General features: G+C 37.0%; 1 protein-coding gene across 4 annotated transcripts in view; it reads right to left on the bottom strand.

Annotated features, from left to right (window-relative positions):
* FAM135A (family with sequence similarity 135 member A) overlaps positions 1 to 19,809 on the bottom strand; it is a 154,432-nt gene that overhangs the window by 114,268 nt on the left and 20,355 nt on the right. For all 4 annotated transcript variants that reach the window (XM_070376171.1, XM_070376172.1, XM_070376173.1 and 1 more), the window contains exons 2-3: positions 17,959 to 18,048; positions 16,405 to 16,520 (exon numbers count right to left, since the gene is read on the bottom strand). In XM_070376171.1, the coding sequence (XP_070232272.1) occupies positions 16,405 to 16,481 (77 nt within the window). In that variant the 5' untranslated portion in view covers positions 16,482 to 16,520; positions 17,959 to 18,048. The remainder of the gene's footprint in view (positions 1 to 16,404; positions 16,521 to 17,958; positions 18,049 to 19,809) is intronic.

Here is a 19,809-nt window from a genome sequence, read left to right as displayed (position 1 = left end):
ATTATGAGGTAGTTTGAGCATTCTTTGGCATTGCCTTTCTTTGGGATTGGAATGAAAACTGACCTTTTCCAGTCCTGTGGCCACTGCTGAGTTTTCCAAAAGTACAGCACTTTCACAGCATTATCTTTCATGAAACTGTATGCAATTAGAGTATCTTATTTAAAATTCCCTGAACTTAAATGTGAGTGTGTACATATAACACACACATGTACCATTAATTCATGACTTATAGAGGACCCACCAATGTGTTAGCCACTGGGCTAAGTACTAGAGACACAGGGAAAACAAACCACTGGTAGTAATTACATACGTTATTTTAAACGATGTTCCTTTTGCATTTGTAACAGCATTTGTAACAGCAGCCTATTATGACTCTAAATACATTTTTTAAATTAGAATTAATGGTACTTTAAGGTACAAATCTCCAAAAATGAGGAAAACTTTCAATTGTGTGTGTGTGACTGTGCACGTTAACTATTTTTTACATTAAATATCAAGCAGTAAAATTTTTGAAATACAGGATAAAATAGTTCCTTTTTAAGGGCCATGGAGAAGGCAATGGCACCCCACTCCAGTACTCTTGCCTGGGAAATCCCATGGACGCAAGAGCCTGGTAGGCTATAGTCCATGGGGTCGCAAAGAGTTGGACACGACTGAGCGACTTCCCTTTCACTTTTCACTTTCATGCATTGGAGAAGGAAATGGCAACCCACTCCAGTTTTCTTGCCTGGAGAATCCCAGGGACGGGGGAGCCTGGTGGGCTGCTGTCTATGGGGTCATACAGAGTCGGACACGACTGAAGCGACTTAGCAGCAGCAGCAGCAGCAGCAAGGGCCATGGTGAGCTAGGCTATTTAGAACTTCTTGCTTAGAAAACAACCCAAACTGCTAAATAAAGTATTAAAATGTATCTTTATAAGATTATTGAAGAAGCAACAAAATAGTGTGGAATTATCAAAAAATTCAGTCAGGCAGGCAACGCAATGAAGCCGTTTCTGTCCTGAGGGAATTTGCTGATCCATTCAGACAAATCTTACTTTCACTTTTAAAAACCTGAGTTATATTCCTAATATATAAAGAGCATCTAAAAACAGAGAAAAAGACCAATTAACCTAAAAAAAGGGGGAAAATATATTAATAAATAGTTCACCAAAAAAGAAATGCAAATGTCTCTTAAATACATGAAAAAATGTTCAATCTTATTTATAATTTTAAAAACCATGAATTAAAACTATAATGAGCCATCTTTTCTCATCTATCACATTGAGGGAAATTCAATTTGACAAAATACTCTGTTGGTGACAGTCTGGGCAAAAAGGAATTCTGCACTGCTGGAGACGTAAAAGGGTGCAAACCATGTGAAACAGAATTTAGCCACAAAGAGCAAAAACACACATATTTACTCTCTGACCTAGCATCACACTTGTTAGACGATCTCCCAAAGATACTTTAGCAAAAATTTTCAATGAGGTAGCATAAGGCTATTCACTGAAGTATTAACTGCAACAAGAAAACTCGAGAAAAAAATGTCTATCAATAAAGGACTGGCTGAATAAACTATGGTGCAGTACCATACAGTTATAAAACATAATCTTATATACATATATACATATATCTATATATGTGTGTGTGCATACTAAGTCACTTCAGCCATGTCTGACTCTGCGACCCTGTGGCCCATACTGCCAGGCTCCTGTGTCCTAGGGATTCTCCAGGCAAGAATACTGGAGTGGGTTGGCATGCAGGGGATCTTCCCAACCCAGGGATCAAACCCATGCCTCATATGTCTCCTGCACTGGCAGGCAGGTTCTTTACCACTAGCATATCTACATCTATATTTAGCACATCTATATATACTACAAAGCAGTGGTCTCTAAGATACATTTTTTAAAGACAAAAGCAAGTGCAGAATATGTATATTATGCTACCTTTCTTTGAGAATAAAGGATATGATCATGTATTTTTTGCCTTTTAAAAAAAGTAATAAAAAGGAAGAAGGACATACACAAAACTAATAAAAAGTAAAATGGCTTTTATAGGTGGGGAGATGGGGAAATGAGGGTGAAGAGAAGCAACAGGGATGAAAATAAGACCCTTTTCAATGAATGTACTTAAGAGTTTTTATTTTGGAATCATAAAATCTTTTTATAAAAAAGCAAAATACATTAACTTTAAAAAGCAATCCCTTAAACCACCCTAAAATAACTGAACTTAATGTGTATCTACTTAATTGCAATTTCACAGAGTACTTTCAAGTGATTTTTAAAACATAGTACTTTCAGTGCCTGTTCCTCATGGGATATACAATAAAAGAAAACCCCAAAGAGGTTCCAAACAACATTAATAGTCTTGCTGGTTACGTTGCTACCATTATTTCGAAATTATTTTAGACATATCTACACACATATGAATAAAGCAATGACTAATTATGTTATTAGGAACCAAGACTTTCAGTGTAAGTGAAAAGAGACAGAAATATAAAATTAAAAAAATAAATCAAAAGTTAGAACAGGAAAATATTTTTCTTTAAAAAAATTTGTGTCAACTGAGAAGGCCTAGAAACAATGATTCAATAAAAATGTGTACTTTTAACATATATGTTATGATCTCTAAACACTATTTCCCACTAAAAGGAACTAGAGCCCCTAGGCTGATTCTAAATCTAGAACAGAGAATATCACTAGAGTCTGGAACAACTAGCAATAGTAGGAGATGAACACTGCCTGCATTATCCCATGAGAAGTTTGCAGAAATCAACCTACAGGGCTCCCTCTGAACATCAGGAAGAGTCATGACGCAGTATAACCCATCAAGTATGATAAAAATACTTTGCCCACCTGATGCGAAGAACTGACTCACTGGAAAAGCCCATGATGTTGGGAAAGATTGAAGGTGGGAGGAGAAGGGGACAACAGAAGATGAGATAGTTGGATGGCATTGCTGACTCGATGCACATGAGTTTGAGTAAGCTCCGGGAGTTGGTGATGGACAGGGAAGCCTGGCGTGTGGCAGGCCATGGCATCACAGACGGTCAGACAGGACTGAGAGACGACAACATTCACAGATATTTTATGTTTTAAAAGTTGAGGTTTGTAGCAACCACGCGTCAAGTGTCTATTGGCATGATTTTCTCAATAGCATTCACTCACTTTGTGTCTCAGTGTCATATTCTGATAATTCAGGCTGTATTTCAAACTTTTTCATTGTTATTGTATTTGTTATGGTGATCTGTGATCAGTGAACTTTGATGTTACTCTTGTCATTGTTTTGTGGTACCAGGAACCACTCATATTAGGCAGTGAACTGAAACTTTTCTGGCAGTCCAGTGGTTAAGACTCTGCTTCCACTGCAGGGGGCACAGGTTTGATCTCTGGTTGGGGAACTAAGATTCCCCATGCCATGTGGCCAAAAAGTATAAATAAATAAAATTGGGCCAAATTTTTTTTAACAGAAAACTAAAAAAAAAAAAAAAAAAAGACACTGAACTAATAAATACTGTGCGTGTTTTGAGAGCTCTACCAACTGGCTGTACCCCTCCCCTCTCCCTCTCCCCAAGCCTCCCAGTTAAGACACACAATACTGAAATTAGGCCAATTAATAATCCTACAATGGCCTCTAAGTGAAAGGAAGAGCTGGTTGTTTTTCACTTTAAATCAAAAGCTTAGTGAGGAAGGCACGTTCAAGGGAGAAAACTCAGCCTCTTGTGCCAAACAGATAGCCAAGCTGTAGATTCAAAGGAAAAGCCCTGACAGAAATTTACAAGTGCTACTCCAGTGAACACATGAATGAAAAGAAAGCAAACAACCTTACTGCTGATATGAAGAATGTTTTAGTGGTCTGAAGAGAAGATGAAACCAGCTATACCATTCCCTTTTGCCAAAGTCTAAAACCAGAGCAAGGCCCTAAATACCTTCAATTCTACAAAGGCTGAGTGAAGCAAGGAAGCTGTAGAAGGGAAGTTTGAAGCCAGCAGAGGCTGGTTCATGACATTTAAGCAAAGAGGCCAACTCAATGACATAGAAGTGCAAGGTGAAGCTTGCACTTGAAGTCACCCAGGAGATCTAGCTAAGACAATTCATGAGGATGGCTACTCTAAACAACAGATTTTCAATGCAGACAAAACAGTCTTCTATTGGAAAAAGATGCTATCTAGAAGTTTCATAGCTGGAGAGAAGTCAATGCCTGGCTTCAAAGCGTCAAAGAACTGGCTGATTCTCTTGTTAGGAGCTAATGCAGCTGGTGACTTAACTTGAAGTCAATGCTCATTTACCATTCTGAAAGTTCTAGAGCTAAATCTCTGCTGGTGCTTTATATATGAAACAACAAAGACTGGATGACATAACATCTGCTTACAATATGATTTACTGAATATTTTAAGCCCACTGTTGGAACCTACTGCCCAGAAAAAAAGACGACTTTCAAAATGTTACTGCTCACTGAAAATGTACCTGGTTCCCTAAGAGCTCTGATGAACAACAAGATTAAAGTTGTTTTCATTACTGAGAACATAACATATATTCTGCAGCCTATGGATCAAGGAGTAAGGCTATAGCTTCCAGAGACAGTAATTCCTCTGGTGGATCTGTGCAAGGTGAATTGAAAACCTTTCAGAAAGAATTAATCATTCTAGATGCCATTAAGAATATACATGATTTATGGGAAGAGGTCAAAACACCAATATTAAAATAGGAGTTGGGGCCTTCCCTGGTGAGCCAGTGGCTAAGACTCTTCGCTCCCAATGCAGGAAGCCCAGAGTTTGATACCTGGTCAGGGAATCAGATCCCACATGCTGCAACTAAAGAGCGTGAGTGTAGCAACTAACATCTGGTAAGGCCAAAGAAATAAATAAATGTTTAGAAAATATAAAATAAGGAGTTTGGAAGAAGCTGATTCCAACTTTCATGGATGACTTTGTGGGGTTTGAAACTTCAGTAGAGGGACTAAGATGCAAATGTGGTTAAGACAGCAAGAGAACCAGAATTCGAAGTGGAGCCTGAGATGTGCCTAAATTACTGCAATTTCATGATAAAACTTTAATGGAAACGGAGTTACTTTTTATGGATGAGCAGAGGCAGTGGTTTCTTGAGATGGAATCTACCGAAGATGCTGTGAAGGCTGTTGAAATGACAATAAAGGATTTAGAATATTAAGCTTAGTTAATGAAGTAGGGATAGGGTTTGAAAGGATTAACTTCAATTCTGAAAGAAGTTCTATTGCAGATAAAATGGTATCAAACATTGCTCAATGCTACAGAGAAATGGTTGGTGAAAGGAAGAGTCAACCAATGGGGCACACTTCACTGTCTTATTTTGTCATATTACCATGCCAACCTTGAGCTATCATCATCCTGATCAGTCAGCAGCCATTAACACTATGGAAAGATCAGCAGCCAAAAGATTACAACTCACTGAAGGCTCACATGATGGTTGGCATTTTTTAGCAGTAAAGTATTTTTAAATAAAGTATGTGCATTGTTTTTCTAGACACAATCCTATTGCACATTTAATTTTTCAGACTACAGTATAAACAACTTTTACATACTCCAGGAAATAAAAAAATTCCTGGGAATGTGTTTATTGTGAAATTCGCTTTATTGTGAGGATCTGGAACTGAACTCACAATATCTCCAAGGTATGCCTGTACTAAATAAAAACTTACAATATTTGAAAGATGCTAGGGCAACAACACAATATTCTGAAAACTAATAAATAAGGAAAAGAATAAAACATCTGCCATGCCTTTCTTTCTATAGGATAAACTGTATTTCAAAGTAACCAAACAGTTAATGAGGTAAAATTCGTCACAGAATTACAGCCAGTAAGTGCAGAAGAAATAATAGAATATCATCATTTTGTAAGCCTTAGTAATATAAAACAATGACTCTGGACAAAAGTTATCAATAGGTACTACCAATTAAGTGATGTGGAACTTCATAATAGATGTATCAGGTTGACAACACCTTACTCAAATTTATGAAAAGAGACATGTTATGCCCTCAGGTGTAATGTAACAGGAAAAACACAGCGTCACCTATGAACTGCTGCTGCTAAGTTGCTTCAGTCGTGTCCGACTCTGTGTGACCCCAGAGACAGCAGCCCACCAGGCTCCACTGTCCCTGGGATTCTCCAGGCAAGAACGCTGGAGTGGGTTTGCCATTACCTTCTCCAATGCATGAAAGTGAAAGTGAAGTCGCTCAGTCGTGTCTGACTCTTAGCCACCCCATGGACTGCAGCCTACTAGGCTCCTCCATCCATGGGATTTTCCGGGCAAGAGTACTGGAGTGGGTTGCCACTGCCTTCTACGTACCTATGAACGATTTTTCTCAAAAACTATCAGAATTTAATTAAGCCTAAACTGAGCTATTATAAATTAAAAAAAAAAATTTAAGAGACATTAACATTCAAATGCAACCTATAAATTTTGGTGGGATACTGAATCAAACATAAATTATAAAAACACATTTATAAGATGAATGAAGAAATGAGAACCCTGTTTTATTTGATACCAAGAAATTATTTTTTAAATTTCTTTAAGTGTGATAATGACTTCGCAGATTTTCAAAAACAAAAGCCTTCCTGCATTAGAGATATTGAAAAAAGAAATAAGGAGGTAAAATAAGGAGGAAAAAACTTTGATAATTATTGGCTAGATGTTTGGTATATATATGTTTACTATACTTTGATGTGTTTCAAAATTTTCCTTCAAGAAACAAAGGTGGTCCTAGATTGGTATTTTCCAAGGGCCAGACATAAGAAAAGGAAAATCTCTCTCAAAGAATAAACCTGAAGATCTCTGCAGAAATCAGAACATGAAAAAAAGAGAGAGAGAGAGATGGGGAAAAAAATATAAGAGGGACTATAAAAAGCACAAAATATAAGATAATGGATAGAAAGACAAACATTATCAACAATCACATTAACTATAAACGGACTAAATGTTCCAGTTAAACAAAGAATGTTCTAAAGAATGAAAAAGGAAATACCACTGTATGTTGTTTACAACAAAGCTAAAATACAAGGATAGAGAAAGTTTGAAAATAAAAGAATGGCAAAAGGTACACTTTGCAAATGCTAACCAAAAGAAAACTGATGTTACAATATTAATATTAGAACACAGTTAAAAGCAAAAAGCATTATTAGGATATAAAAGTATTTTCATAAATGATGTGGTAAGTCGTTTCAGTCAAGTCTGACTCTGCAATCCCATGGACTCCAACCAGGCTCCTCTGTCCATGGAATTCTCTAGGCAAGAATACTGGAGTGGATTGCCATTTCCTTTGCCAATCATTTCCCTTCATAAGGATAAAAGTTTCAATTCATCAAGTAAGAACTTTTAATTTGTAGGTATCTGTTCTCAAAATATCGGATATTTAAAATCCAAAAGTCTGCTTTTAAACAGGAAAACTTAAAACTATTTATGGTAAATTTATGGTCACAATAATTTTAAATGTTTGTATTTGTCATCTTATTCTATAGTTTTTGATGTTGCTGATGTTTTCCGTTCTTTAATTTTTATGTTAATGCTGGTTAGCCTGCTTATTTTTTTTTTCCCCAATAACCACATTTAACCTTTAATTTCATTAGAAAGCAATTAAACTTTTCAGAAACATTAGTATACAGCTATAAGATTTTATAGAAATACATTTTTAAAAATTTTGCTTTACATTTAGGCAAGATGCCGAATTTAACAATTACTCCTCTTACCATCATTCTCCTTTTCCATATTTTATTAATAACTCTAGAGAACCAATTCACTAATCTGTTCAAAATGAGCAAAATTTAAAGAACCCTAAGATTTAACTTGATAAATGTATTATTTGACTTATTTTATCATTTTAATGTTTCAAAGCCAATTCCCTATTACAACTTCCTTAGAGTTCTAAATTTTTACTCCCTCTCCTGTTGTTCAGAACATATCATAAGTAATATACTCAAAAAGAGTAAATAGAGAGTATATTTTCTAAGATGCAGTATTTTCTTAGAATATCTTCCAACTGTTACTAAAGACAGAATACTGTGGTCACTGTATTTTTCCTGAAGGGGATATTGTGTTATTGTAGGATCATGAGTAATTTAATAAAAAAGTTTGAGTAGATTCATATTTCTTTTTAGGTAAAATCTTTTGAAACCAGATACCTAGAGAACTCTTTAATTTTTGAAATGTAAACTTTTTACCCCAATATGTTAACATTTAAAATCTATCCTTTAATTTTGTCAAGAAAATAAACGGCTCACTTGCTGTCTCAAAAAGTTTTTATTAAGATCAGGAAAGATCTATTCTTGTTTATTACTGAGGTGAATTCACTGGTTACCTGTTTGAGAATATCTTGTTGTTTACAAGTGGAGCTCTCATAAAATCCATACAGACAGTCCCCGGGTTAAGTAATATTTGATCCATAAATAAATTCGTCTTTGTGTAAACTGTTTCATAACTTAATTATTTGCATTAATATGGAAACATTAAATTTGAATTTGTGAGTACACAAACTCATAAGTTTCATGTTTCTCCTCCCACAAGTGTTTGTTTGCATTACATTAAAGTCATTACACTTTGATTTTCGTGTAGACATTTCTTATAATAAAAATTGTCCTTTCATGGAAAGATTTTCCTTCTAGTTAATTGACAACATTAACATTACACTATTTTTCTCTGTTTTCCATATTTTTTTTCACAGTTCATAATTTAATTTTTCTGTATTTATACTTCAAACACAGGTCAATCAAGGCCAGTACTGGCTAATTTGGGGGATCCTAATCACTATCAATTCTGTCCTTATGATTCTTCAAAGAATGCAGACATCCTGTTTCACACAGGCCACAAATGGCAGACTTATACCATGGTATCACTTTTTAAAAATGAGATAGGACACAACAATGAGATAAATCTAAAGATTCAGAAATAGTCTAATAACTGATGCTAACTGCTTTTGAGAAAACAAACTTTCTGACTACAGAGTGGCTGATTCATTAATATGAAAAACTGATTAACTTCTTACAGAATATTCTCAGTTCTTATACCTTACTGAAAAAACAGACAATTTTAGACACTTTTGAAGGCCTTGAAGAAAACTTGAAGTAGTTTGTTGTGAGTCCCAATCAGCACCACTTAATCAGAAGTCCCCAATTTTTTGAAATTTACACAACATATACATGACATTATAGGCAAGGGATTATCTTTTCCAAGGTTGTAACCAATGTCAATAATCCAAAAAAATCAGCATGTAATTTTCTCTTTTGGCTGACAGTCATTTTAAAATCAAACTATAAACTTCCCATGAGTTTAACAACCTCAGAATCATTAATGGAAAGGATTTAAGATTTATTTAGTTCAGAGCATTTAAAGACTGTGGTATGGAATCTAGTTTCTAGGGTTCCACAAACCTTTCCTAAGAGGATTTCAGTTCCACTATCTTGCGATGTTACTACAATTTAAGAAAACAATTTCTAAGTCCATATCCTTGTTCTTCTTTATTTCCAAATCATAATATATTACTCACCTTGCAGTAATATAGCTTATGACAAGGAAATGGTGTAGGACTGCATGGGAAAAGCAGTTGTAGCTACAGGTATGTAATTAAACTGGTTTATGAGAACCTATATACTAAAGACGCTTACTCCTTGGAAGGAAAGTTATGACCAACCTAGATAGCATATTCAAAAGCAGAGACATTACTTTGCCAACAAAGGTCTGTCTAGTCAAGGCTATGGTTTTTCCTGTGGTCATGTATGGATGTGACAGTTGGACTGTGAAGAAGGCTGAGCACCAAAGAATTGATGCTTTTGAACTGTGGTGTTGGAGAAGACTCTTGAGAGTCCCTTGGACTGCAAGGAGATCCAACCAGTCCATTCTGAAGGACATCACTCCTGAGTGTTCATTGGAAGGAATGATGCTAAAGCTGAAACTCCAGTACTTTGGCCACCTCATGCGAAGAGTTGACTCATTGGAAAAGATTCTGATGCTGGGAGGGATTGGGGGCAGGAGGAGAAGGGGACGACAGAGAATGAGATGGCTGGATGGCATCACTGACTCGATGGACGTGAGTCTGAGTGAACTCCAGGAGTTGGTGATGGGCAGGGAGGCCTGGCATGCTGCGATTCATGGGGTCGCAAAGAGTCAGATACAACTGAGAGACTGAACTGAACTGAATGCTAGTCCCAGTTTGCCAAGTGATGCTAGTGGTAAAGAATCTGCCTGCCAATGTAGGAGACGTAAGACATGTGAGTTCGATCCCTGGGTTGGGAAGATCCCCTGGAGGAGGGTATGACACCCCACTCCAGTATTCTTGCCTGGAGAATCCAATGCCAGAGAGCCTGGGGGGCTACAGTTCAAGGGGTCGCAAAGAGTCAGACATGACTATAGCAACTTAGCATCATGCATGCATGCAAGGCTAGTCCATTTGCCTCCTTCTGAAATGAATTAAAGTCAACTCCATTCTAAAAGCCATTCACTAATTCTAAAGCTGTGTTCTTTAAACTGTGGTATGTACACAGGTGCATCTTTGTGACATGTTATCAATCTGCAGTGAAATAAAGTAAATCAACCCTATCTCAGAGCACACAATTTTAGTTAGTCCTTTGTTTTTCTTTAAGCAAGACTTTCTCACTGAAGAAAGCAGCACAGTAATTTATATTTTGGCAAAAGTATTTCACCTTTTCTTGAATTAGTAACAAACTATGCAGATGAGTATGACAGATAGCAATATCCTAACGAATTCCAGAAAAAAGTTCTAATAATTTTTCAGTGGTCTCCAAAGAGAGGAAATTTCCCCCTCAGTTTAATACCTAACTTTAGTTGTTATATCTTCAATTTAATCCCACTTTCATATCCTTTATGCTGCTGGGAGCAGAAGTCCAAACAACAATCTTCCACGTATATTTAAAAAGCAAAATTTCCTCCCTGCTTTAAGCCCTCTTAAATGAATTTTGAAAGAGTCATTTGGGAAGACCACCATTTTGAAATCATGTATTGCTAGTAAATAAACTCAAAACAAGGTAATTATACTGAGCTCTCATAGCACTCATTTATAAGACATACATCCACACACCATTAAATAACATCAAATTTATAATCAATGCTTTAGAGTCTCAATTTTGTTTTCCAGAGTTTACAATCTACCATATTTTAAAAAAGAACAGATTAAAATGAAAATAAAGGTAGTTTTTCTTTATATTGTTAGTATCTTGACTATTTGCTTACCATTGAGGAAACAATGATATAATTATGGTAAAAACGGACCTAATCAGATGTCACATGTTCTCTCTCTGTGCCTGCCTGGAGTTTCAGTTCAGTCGCTCAGTCGTGTCTGACTGTTTGCAACCCCATGAATCGCAGCACACCAGGCCTCCCTTTCCATCATCAACTCCCAGAGTTCACTCAAACTCATGTCCATCAAGTCGGCGATGCCATCCAGCCATCTCATCCTCTGTCGTCCCCTTCTCCTCCTGCCCCCAATCCCTCCCAGCATCAGGGTCTTTTCCAATGAGTCAACTCTTCGCATGAGGTGCCCCAAGTACTGGAGTTTCAGCTTTAGCATCAGTCCTTCCAATGAACACTCAGGAGTGATGTCCTTTAGAATGGACTGGTTGGATCTCCTTGCAGTCCAAGGGACTCTCAAGAGTCTTCTCCAACACCACAGTTCAAAAGCATCAATTCTTCGGCACTCAGCTTTCTTCACAGTCCAACTCTCACATCCATACATGACCACTGGAAAAACCATAGCCTTGACTAGACAGACCTTTGTTGGCAAAGTAATGTCTCTGCTTTTGAATATGCTATCTAGGTTGGTCATAACTTTCAATGAGTAAGCATCTTTTAATTTCATGGCTGCAGTCACCATCTGCAGTGATTTTGGAGACCAGAAAAATAAAGTCTGACACTGTTTCTACTGTTTCCCCATCTATTTCCCATGAAGTGATGGGACCAGATGCCATGATCTTCGTTTTCTGAATGTTGAGCTTTAAGCCAACTTTCTCACTCTCCTCTTTCACTTTCATCAAGAGGCTCTTTAGTTCCTCTTTGCTTTCTCCCATAAGGGTGGTGTCATCTGCATATCTGAGGTGATTGCTATTTCTCCCGGCAATCTTGATTCCAGGTTGTGCTTCTTCCAGCCCAGCGTTTCTCATGATGTACTCTACATATAAGTTAAATAAGCAGGTGTCTAACTGCTTTCTTATCGTGTAACAACAGTGGCAAAGTTAAACACTCAGCCCTAGGGACGTGCAGGACAAGTACTGTTACCAAACATGCACAAGTGGTGCTTATTCACACTCCACTTCCATTTAGTTCCTGCTGGGCTATGACTCCAGCGCTACTCAGTTATTGATGTTATTTCTAAAACATCGAAGTAAAATACTCCACAGGACTGCAGGCAGATCTCATTTTATCACACTTCGGTTTACTACACCTTGTGGATCATGTGTTTTTTACGAATTGAAGTTTTGTGGTAACTCTGTGCTGAGCAGCCTATTGGTGCCATTTTCCCAACAGCATTTGCTCACTTTGTGTCTCTGTGCCACAGAAACTGTGGTCATTTTCACAAGATTTCACTTTCATTGCTATTATATTTGCTATGGTGATCTGTGATAGTTAATCTTTGACGTGACTACTACAAAAAGATTATGCTTCACCGAAAGCTCAGATGATGGTTAGCATTTTCTAGCATTAAGGTACTTTTTACTTACAGTATGTACATTGTATTTTTAGACATAACAGACTACAGTTTATATAAACATCACGTTTATATGCATTGAGCAACCACAAACTTCACGTGACTTCACTGTGATACCCACTTTCCTGAGGTGTTCAGAAGCTGAACTTGCAGTATTTCTGAGGTCTGCCTCCATTTCATTACTTGAATTTTTAAGTTTCTCATCTCAGTCTCCTAAAAAGTCATTTCACATACAGAAAATAAACTGGAAAAGACATATTTTATTTCCTAGCATTTAAATATAAATTTAAATAAATGTATCTGCTTATATACCAAAACTGACAATTACTTAACATTATAGCAAACACAAGCTCCAAGTTAACTGACTTATATGGCAAAGGCAGTAAAGGCACAATAAGAAGCATAAAGCAAAGATTTAAAAGGTAGGAACTAATTAAATCAGAATAGAAAAAAGACTAAATTATATCCTCAAAAACATTCTTACAAATAAACAAGTCAAGTAATGTATCTAAAAACAATAAGCCTCTAATTACTAGATTTTTCAAAGATCAGTAACTACATTCTTCAAGAGTCCTCAATGGATGTGGAAACTAGATTGCAGAATAACAGAAAATAAATGAAAGCAGCAATCATACATGCTATGCTGATGATGGCTGACAGTAAGATGGAAGAGAAGTTCACTTAGACCGTATTTCCAGTTCCATATCTTCAATTATGAACTATCTCTACTTGGATCTTACCTCAACTCAACCTAACAAAATGATCCAACCTTAAATTCTACACTACGATCCCTTGTAACTTCATTATGTACATCAGTATCACTAATACTGTCCAAGTAAATGTGATGCAAAACTTCAGCATTATCATTTAAATTTTTTATTAAAAATTCCAAATTTGTAAAAAGTAGAGCAGTGAACTCAATCCCCACTGCCCATTTTCCACCAATGAAAAAGATTTTGCCACATTTGATTCATATGTAATTTTTTTCTTGCTGAGCTATTTCAAAGTAACCCTCGACATCATGTAAAGACATACCTCCACATACATATATTTTAATGTTTTTTCTGTCTCTGCAATATCCTCCACATGGAATCAGTTATTAAATCCTACTCCTAATAACCTCATAGCTCAGTTGGTAAAGAATCCGCCTGCAATGCAGAAGACCCCAGTTCGATTCCTGGGTCAGGAAGATCCGCTGGAGAAGGGATAGGCTACCCACTCCAGTATTCTTAGGTTTCCCTGGTGGCTCAGCTGGTAAAGAATCCACCTGCAAGGCGAGAGACTTGGGTTTGATCCCTGGGTTGGGAAGATCCCTTGGACAAGGGAAAAGCTACCCATTCCAGTATTCTGGCCTGAAGAATTCCAGGGACTGTGTAGTCCATGGGGTCGCAGAGTCAGATACAACTGAGCAACTTTTGCTTTCACTTAATAACCTCAAAAGGTCTCACAGAAATCAATAACAATCCCCAAAAAACATTAAAGTGCGTGGGAGACTTTTAAAGGTCCTCAGTTTTTTTTCACCCATCCTCGTATCCATGCCTCTCACAGTAAGATTCCCTTCAACAAGTAGGGTGCAGGTCCCCATCCCTTTGGGCTGTCCTGACCACTTGTTTTAGGCAGTATGCTGTGGCAGAGAAGACAGTGAGCTAGTGCCAAGCCTAGGTCTTTTTGTAAGGTTTCTCTGTCTCTCTGGACTCCTGCCTCCCTCAGTGAGAATAACACTGCAGGATGAGAGGTGATAGAGCAGAGATGAGTGCACCCAGGTGAGTCCATTCTATACCATGCAGCTCCCTGCCAGCCGACTGCGAGCGAGCCCAGCCAACCCAGATTAGCACAACCATCCAGCTGGTCCACAGATCTGTGAGCTGAAATAAATGTTTACCATTGTGATGCCACTGAGGCTTTGGGTTTTTTGTTAGCTGCATTACTGTTGCAATAAATAACTAATACAGAAATTGGTACTAATAAAAACAAAATATGTGTCATTGACTTTGGGACCAAAGTAGTAGTTACAGTTACAAAGGCAAGAAAAATAATGAGGAAACTATATGAGACTTAAAAAACAGTGACCCATGTTTTGTAGTGATAAATTTTTGGTGACTATGCTTTCAAACAATAACTTAAAAGAAGTTAGACTGTATTTAAAAGAAACTTTTTGGCTTGAGCAAGCTAATTTCCTGGCAGAATGCTGAAAATGTCACCTGGTTGCTCCAAGCCATACAGTAAGGTTCTGCAAGAAAGAGATGAGCTAAAGAAACACCTGGTCATTTTATAAGCAGAATCTAGAGAAAACAGAGAGGAATCAAGACTTCCTGGTTTGGAAAATAAAACTTCATACAAAGATCTAATCAAGGGTGTGGCTGTTAATCCCTTTCTTAAGATCTCCAAAAGAGCTAAGGGCAGTGTCTAAGTAGACATTTTCAGCTTGACAAAAGGGCTTTTAGGAAGTTCAAGGGCAGGATCCCACAGAATTCTGATCTCTACACAGTAGTGATTCATCTAGAGAGCAGTCACGTCTCACTAAACAAGTGTGGGTGTGGGTTTCAGAGCATGGAATCAACCATGCCAAACACGCAGAATTCCCATCAAGTTTTACAGAGGTTTCACTGGCCCAAGAGCCACCAGCCCAGCACTGGGAAGGCTCTGTGTCAGTGAGGGGACCCTGCACCTTCTGCTCACTTTCCTGGACTCCCCCTCTGCCAGGGGGACAAGCCCAGGCTGTCCTGCTGATGGGTGAGAGACCATGTGGCGCAGAGCACAGCTGTCTTTGTTTTTTCAACAAGATGGCAAAGCCGAGATAAACAATCAACAATAGGATTATTTCTTTCATCATCTCCCCAGTCATGGCCCTACCACTACCATCCCCAGCGTAGAGATTCAGGTTTATGTCCTGAGATATTGTGAGCCCCTCTACCCTGCCCCTGGGCCTCTATTTCTTCTGCCGGACCATCCATTCAGTATCATCATGCTCTCCATATGCCAGTAAGTACTAATTGTAATAATGGTGACCATGTCATCCATTCTTGGAAACCACCAGCAGCTACCCCAATCCCTAGTATCAACTCTCCTCCAGACAACAAAAGCCCTTCACAAACATAACCTCTCCTCTGCTGTCTTTTCTTCTGCAATTCTACCAGAAAATATCCAGCCTCTTAGGACTCTAAAATAACATGCTCATTCCTATTTCCAAGACTGGATTCACAATGTTTTCTCCCACCAAGAGGCTCTTTCACCTTATCCTCTCCCTATCACTCTTACCCATGCTTTGACCCTATCCCCCTGTCATGGGCCTTTCCTGACGTGCTACCAGAAAGAGGTCTTTCACTTCTGATTTCTAGAGCACTTTCTATATATACTTTTTAAAGAGTCATCATATTGTATTCCTACTAAGCTATTTTGTATATGTATATTGTGTGTGTATATTCTGCTTTTTTGAAAGCCCACACACTGTCATCTTTTAAAAAAGCAGAAATGAAATCTTTCTTATCAATTTTCAGTGAAGTCCTCTCAATGCTCAGCACAAATTCATAAGCATAAGTTAAATATATACAGAATCTTCATTAAATCCATAGGAATAATACTCATTTATTTAGAAATAAAATTTCACTAAGAAAATCCTTGAACATAGCTCATTGTTTTCTTTATATATGCTCAAACAAAAGTATGTACTTAAATTTAAATGAAAACTGTACAATTTATCTTATGCAAAATACATAATTTTCACATTAAAATACAAACCCTCTCTGAAATAAATCCACATTGTAGAACTTGTTTAGCTCCACGGAGAATTCTACCATTGCTTGAACTTCAGTCATTTTTAGTTTATACTCAGAAGACAAATCTGGTAACAGCACCTTGGTTAAAGTAGGGGGAAAAAAATCATGAGAAGCACAAAAAAAATGCCAACTTACAAAATCACTAACATTAAACATATTTCAGAGTATGATATGCAGGCAGGAAATAAAAATGAAGACAATTCATTTAGTGCTCCTAACTTAGCTTGATCCGACTGTACAGCACCAGAATCTATACATATGTACTCACTATACATATATACTAAGGAAATACTAAACAGCACTACCCTAGAAGATCTGCCCTGTTTGAATGCTTTTCTAAGATTTGTTTCTCTTTGTGACAACTATGTGATAATAAATAATACAGCAAATTGTTCAAAGTAACTATTGACTTTATCATAGGTAAAAGGTAACTTTTTAAGAGAAAAATTAAGTTACCTAATTATTCTCTTCTAGTTCTACACTGCACTTCACATAAAGGCAACTCAGAGTCAAAAAAAGAATTAGCATTCTTTAATTTCCATTTAAATTTATGAAGCTTTTTCTCTGTCAGGTGAAGTTCTTAAATGACTGCTCACTTTTTAATTAAAAACAATTTCCCCCTCATTACAAAAGTCTAAAGTGTTCATTTTCAAGAGGTCAAAAAGAGAGAGACAAGCAAAAAAGAAAACATTTATAATTCTATCCACTGAAATACATACTTTGGTATATTTCTTTATATTTGTATATATATATTTGTACAATTTCTATAAAAGTAGGATCAAATTATGTATACATTTAATATAATCTGCTTATTTCATTTATTTTTACCAATATCTATGTTAATAACTATTATACCATGATGTTATAATTTAAACAATCTCCTATTGTTAGATATTAATAGTTTAATAGTTTCCATCTTCACACCATTTCAAAAAGCATCACTGCAATCATCCTTATCAATAATACATACTTTAAAAAGCAATTTGATGTAGTAAGAAAGTGTTGAAAGACAATTCTGAGAGTCCTTATGTTTCTGCATGTCTTGCAAGCAGAGACACTGACTGCCTTTATTTCAGACTATTTTTCAAGGACACATGTTTAGCAAAGCGTCAGGAATCAGGGACAGTGTCTCATTCTGGAGTAAAGGGCAAATCTTTTTACTGTCCAGTGTGATAGAGATTAAGTCTCCTCTGAAGCATAAATCAGCAAGCTCACTGTCCCTCACGAAAGATTCAGGTCCCTCAGCTCAGGCGTCCTCTCATGTAACATAAACTACTCTTACGCAGGCTGCCTCGTACTCCAGCCACTGCTATTGCCCCGCATATAAACTGTCCTTTTCTCTGACCCAGGAGGAGTCTTGAGTCTTCTGCTGACATCCGTGGTGCTTGGGAAGGCTAACTTGTTACTTGCAAGTGGGATAATATTGACCCTTCGCATTTCTTAAAACAGTTCTTCATAGAAATCTAGCAAATATTTTGATTATGAATTGAACACAAAAGAAATGCCATCGTCTTACCTCTGCTGATCAAAACTTCATTTTAATATCATTAAATAACCAATGCTGCACTTCCAGTTAGTGATTCTTGCTAAAATAATAGTGCTCCCCCTATGAGAAAGAAAAAATAACATCTCAAACAAAATAAGAGGCATACAAATGTCCATTTTAAGGAAACCTATGCTTTGTTACTTAGTACTTTCAATTTATCCAGAAGATCCATATCCTCCATAAGGCTTAGGAATAAGGGTTAGAAATTTGTTTTCATTCAGTTTCACACATCAATAGTAACTATTATCTTTGTTATGATTCACCTGTGTACACTTCAAAGTACAATAATAAATAGAGGAGTATTTTCTTAGTTCAGTGGTTCAGAAACAATCCTCATGAATACCCAAAACAGTATAAGCTTTTCACTTTTTTAAGAATTTTCTGTTTATTTATTATTTTTGGCTGTGCTGGGTCTTTGCTGCTGTGCGTAGGTTTTCTCTAGTTGCAGCAAGTAAGGGCTACTCTCTAGTTGCGGTGCACGGGCTTCTCACTGTGGTGGCTTCTCTCACTGTGAAGCACAGGCTCTAGGCATGTGGGCTCAGCAGTTTTCACACATGGCTCAGCTGCCCCACAGCATGTGGAATCTTCCCAGACCAGGAACCGAGCCTGTGTCCCCTGCACTGGCAGGTGGATTCCCAACCACTGGAACCACCAAGGAAGTCCTAAACTTATCAATGTTTAAGATGCAGAACTCACCATTTTAAAATATGCCATTCCCTTGGTAGAAGAAATGATTTTTGAAACTTCACACACACATAAATAGAGAGATATGAAACGTGTGTATATATACATACACACATATGCTATGAGCTATTTAAAATATTTTGACAAAAAAGGTGCCTGGATATACTGTGGACAGTTTTTTTTTCCACACTCCAAATATTTATTGCTTAAATTTAAAAAAAGTCTTTTGCCTTTGGTATAATTATTTTAGGTACTAAAAATGTTAGAATGAAAACCACATTCACACTTCTTCATAGATTTTTTTCTTCTTTCCATCATGTATATATAGACTTTACCACCTTCCTTAATTGTTAAAGCTTAATAATCAAAAGATTTTTATAGTAACTATTTCTAAGGAGATCAAAATGATACTGCCTTTATATATTTCCTGTTCATGGAAGTAGTCTCTTCTCTAAGACAGCTTCTCCTGTACATATATTCTTGTGTTCTAGCCCTGCCTATGTCAAGTTTGGTTAGGTCTCTATGCCTTAACTTACTCAGAAATAAAATAGGTATTCAATCATTCAAACATTTATTGAACACTTACTAGAAGCTAGCAAATGCAAGAGGTCAAGGCCCCTGAGGTAAGTTCCCAACATCTCAAAAAGCTCACTAACCACCAGGAAGAGATTAATATAGATTAAGTACAGCACAATGATTAAAACAAGGCTTAGGATCTGAGTTCAAATCCAACATTTTGGTAGTTTACCTCTCAAGTCTTCATTTCCTTCAGGGAACATAGCATCTCTATCACCTGTATCAGTAGGCCTGTTATCTGAGCAAGAAATATCTTTTTTCCTCATGTATACCATTTCACTTTTGTAATCCCTTTACAGCAGCTTTTTCTTCAATACAGAAATTAATACCAGAATTAGAGAACTGTCATAACAAAATTCTAAAATATGTGGCACTGGCTAAGTCACTGGGTACCAGGCAACAGAGTAATAGGCAAAACTATTAAGAAAATAATGGTGACCCTGGTTATATTGGAGCAAAACATGCCAGAAACTGTTGCCGACAATAACTTACAGAACGTGGTGCCCATAAAAACCTCAGAACTTCAAGGTAAGAACATGAAAAGAACCACAACATTCATGT

This window comes from Bos mutus, chromosome 9, assembly GCF_027580195.1.
Source record: "Bos mutus isolate GX-2022 chromosome 9, NWIPB_WYAK_1.1, whole genome shotgun sequence".
Taxonomy (NCBI): Eukaryota; Metazoa; Chordata; class Mammalia; order Artiodactyla; family Bovidae; genus Bos; species Bos mutus.
This window is presented reverse-complemented; position numbering and strand designations above follow the sequence as displayed.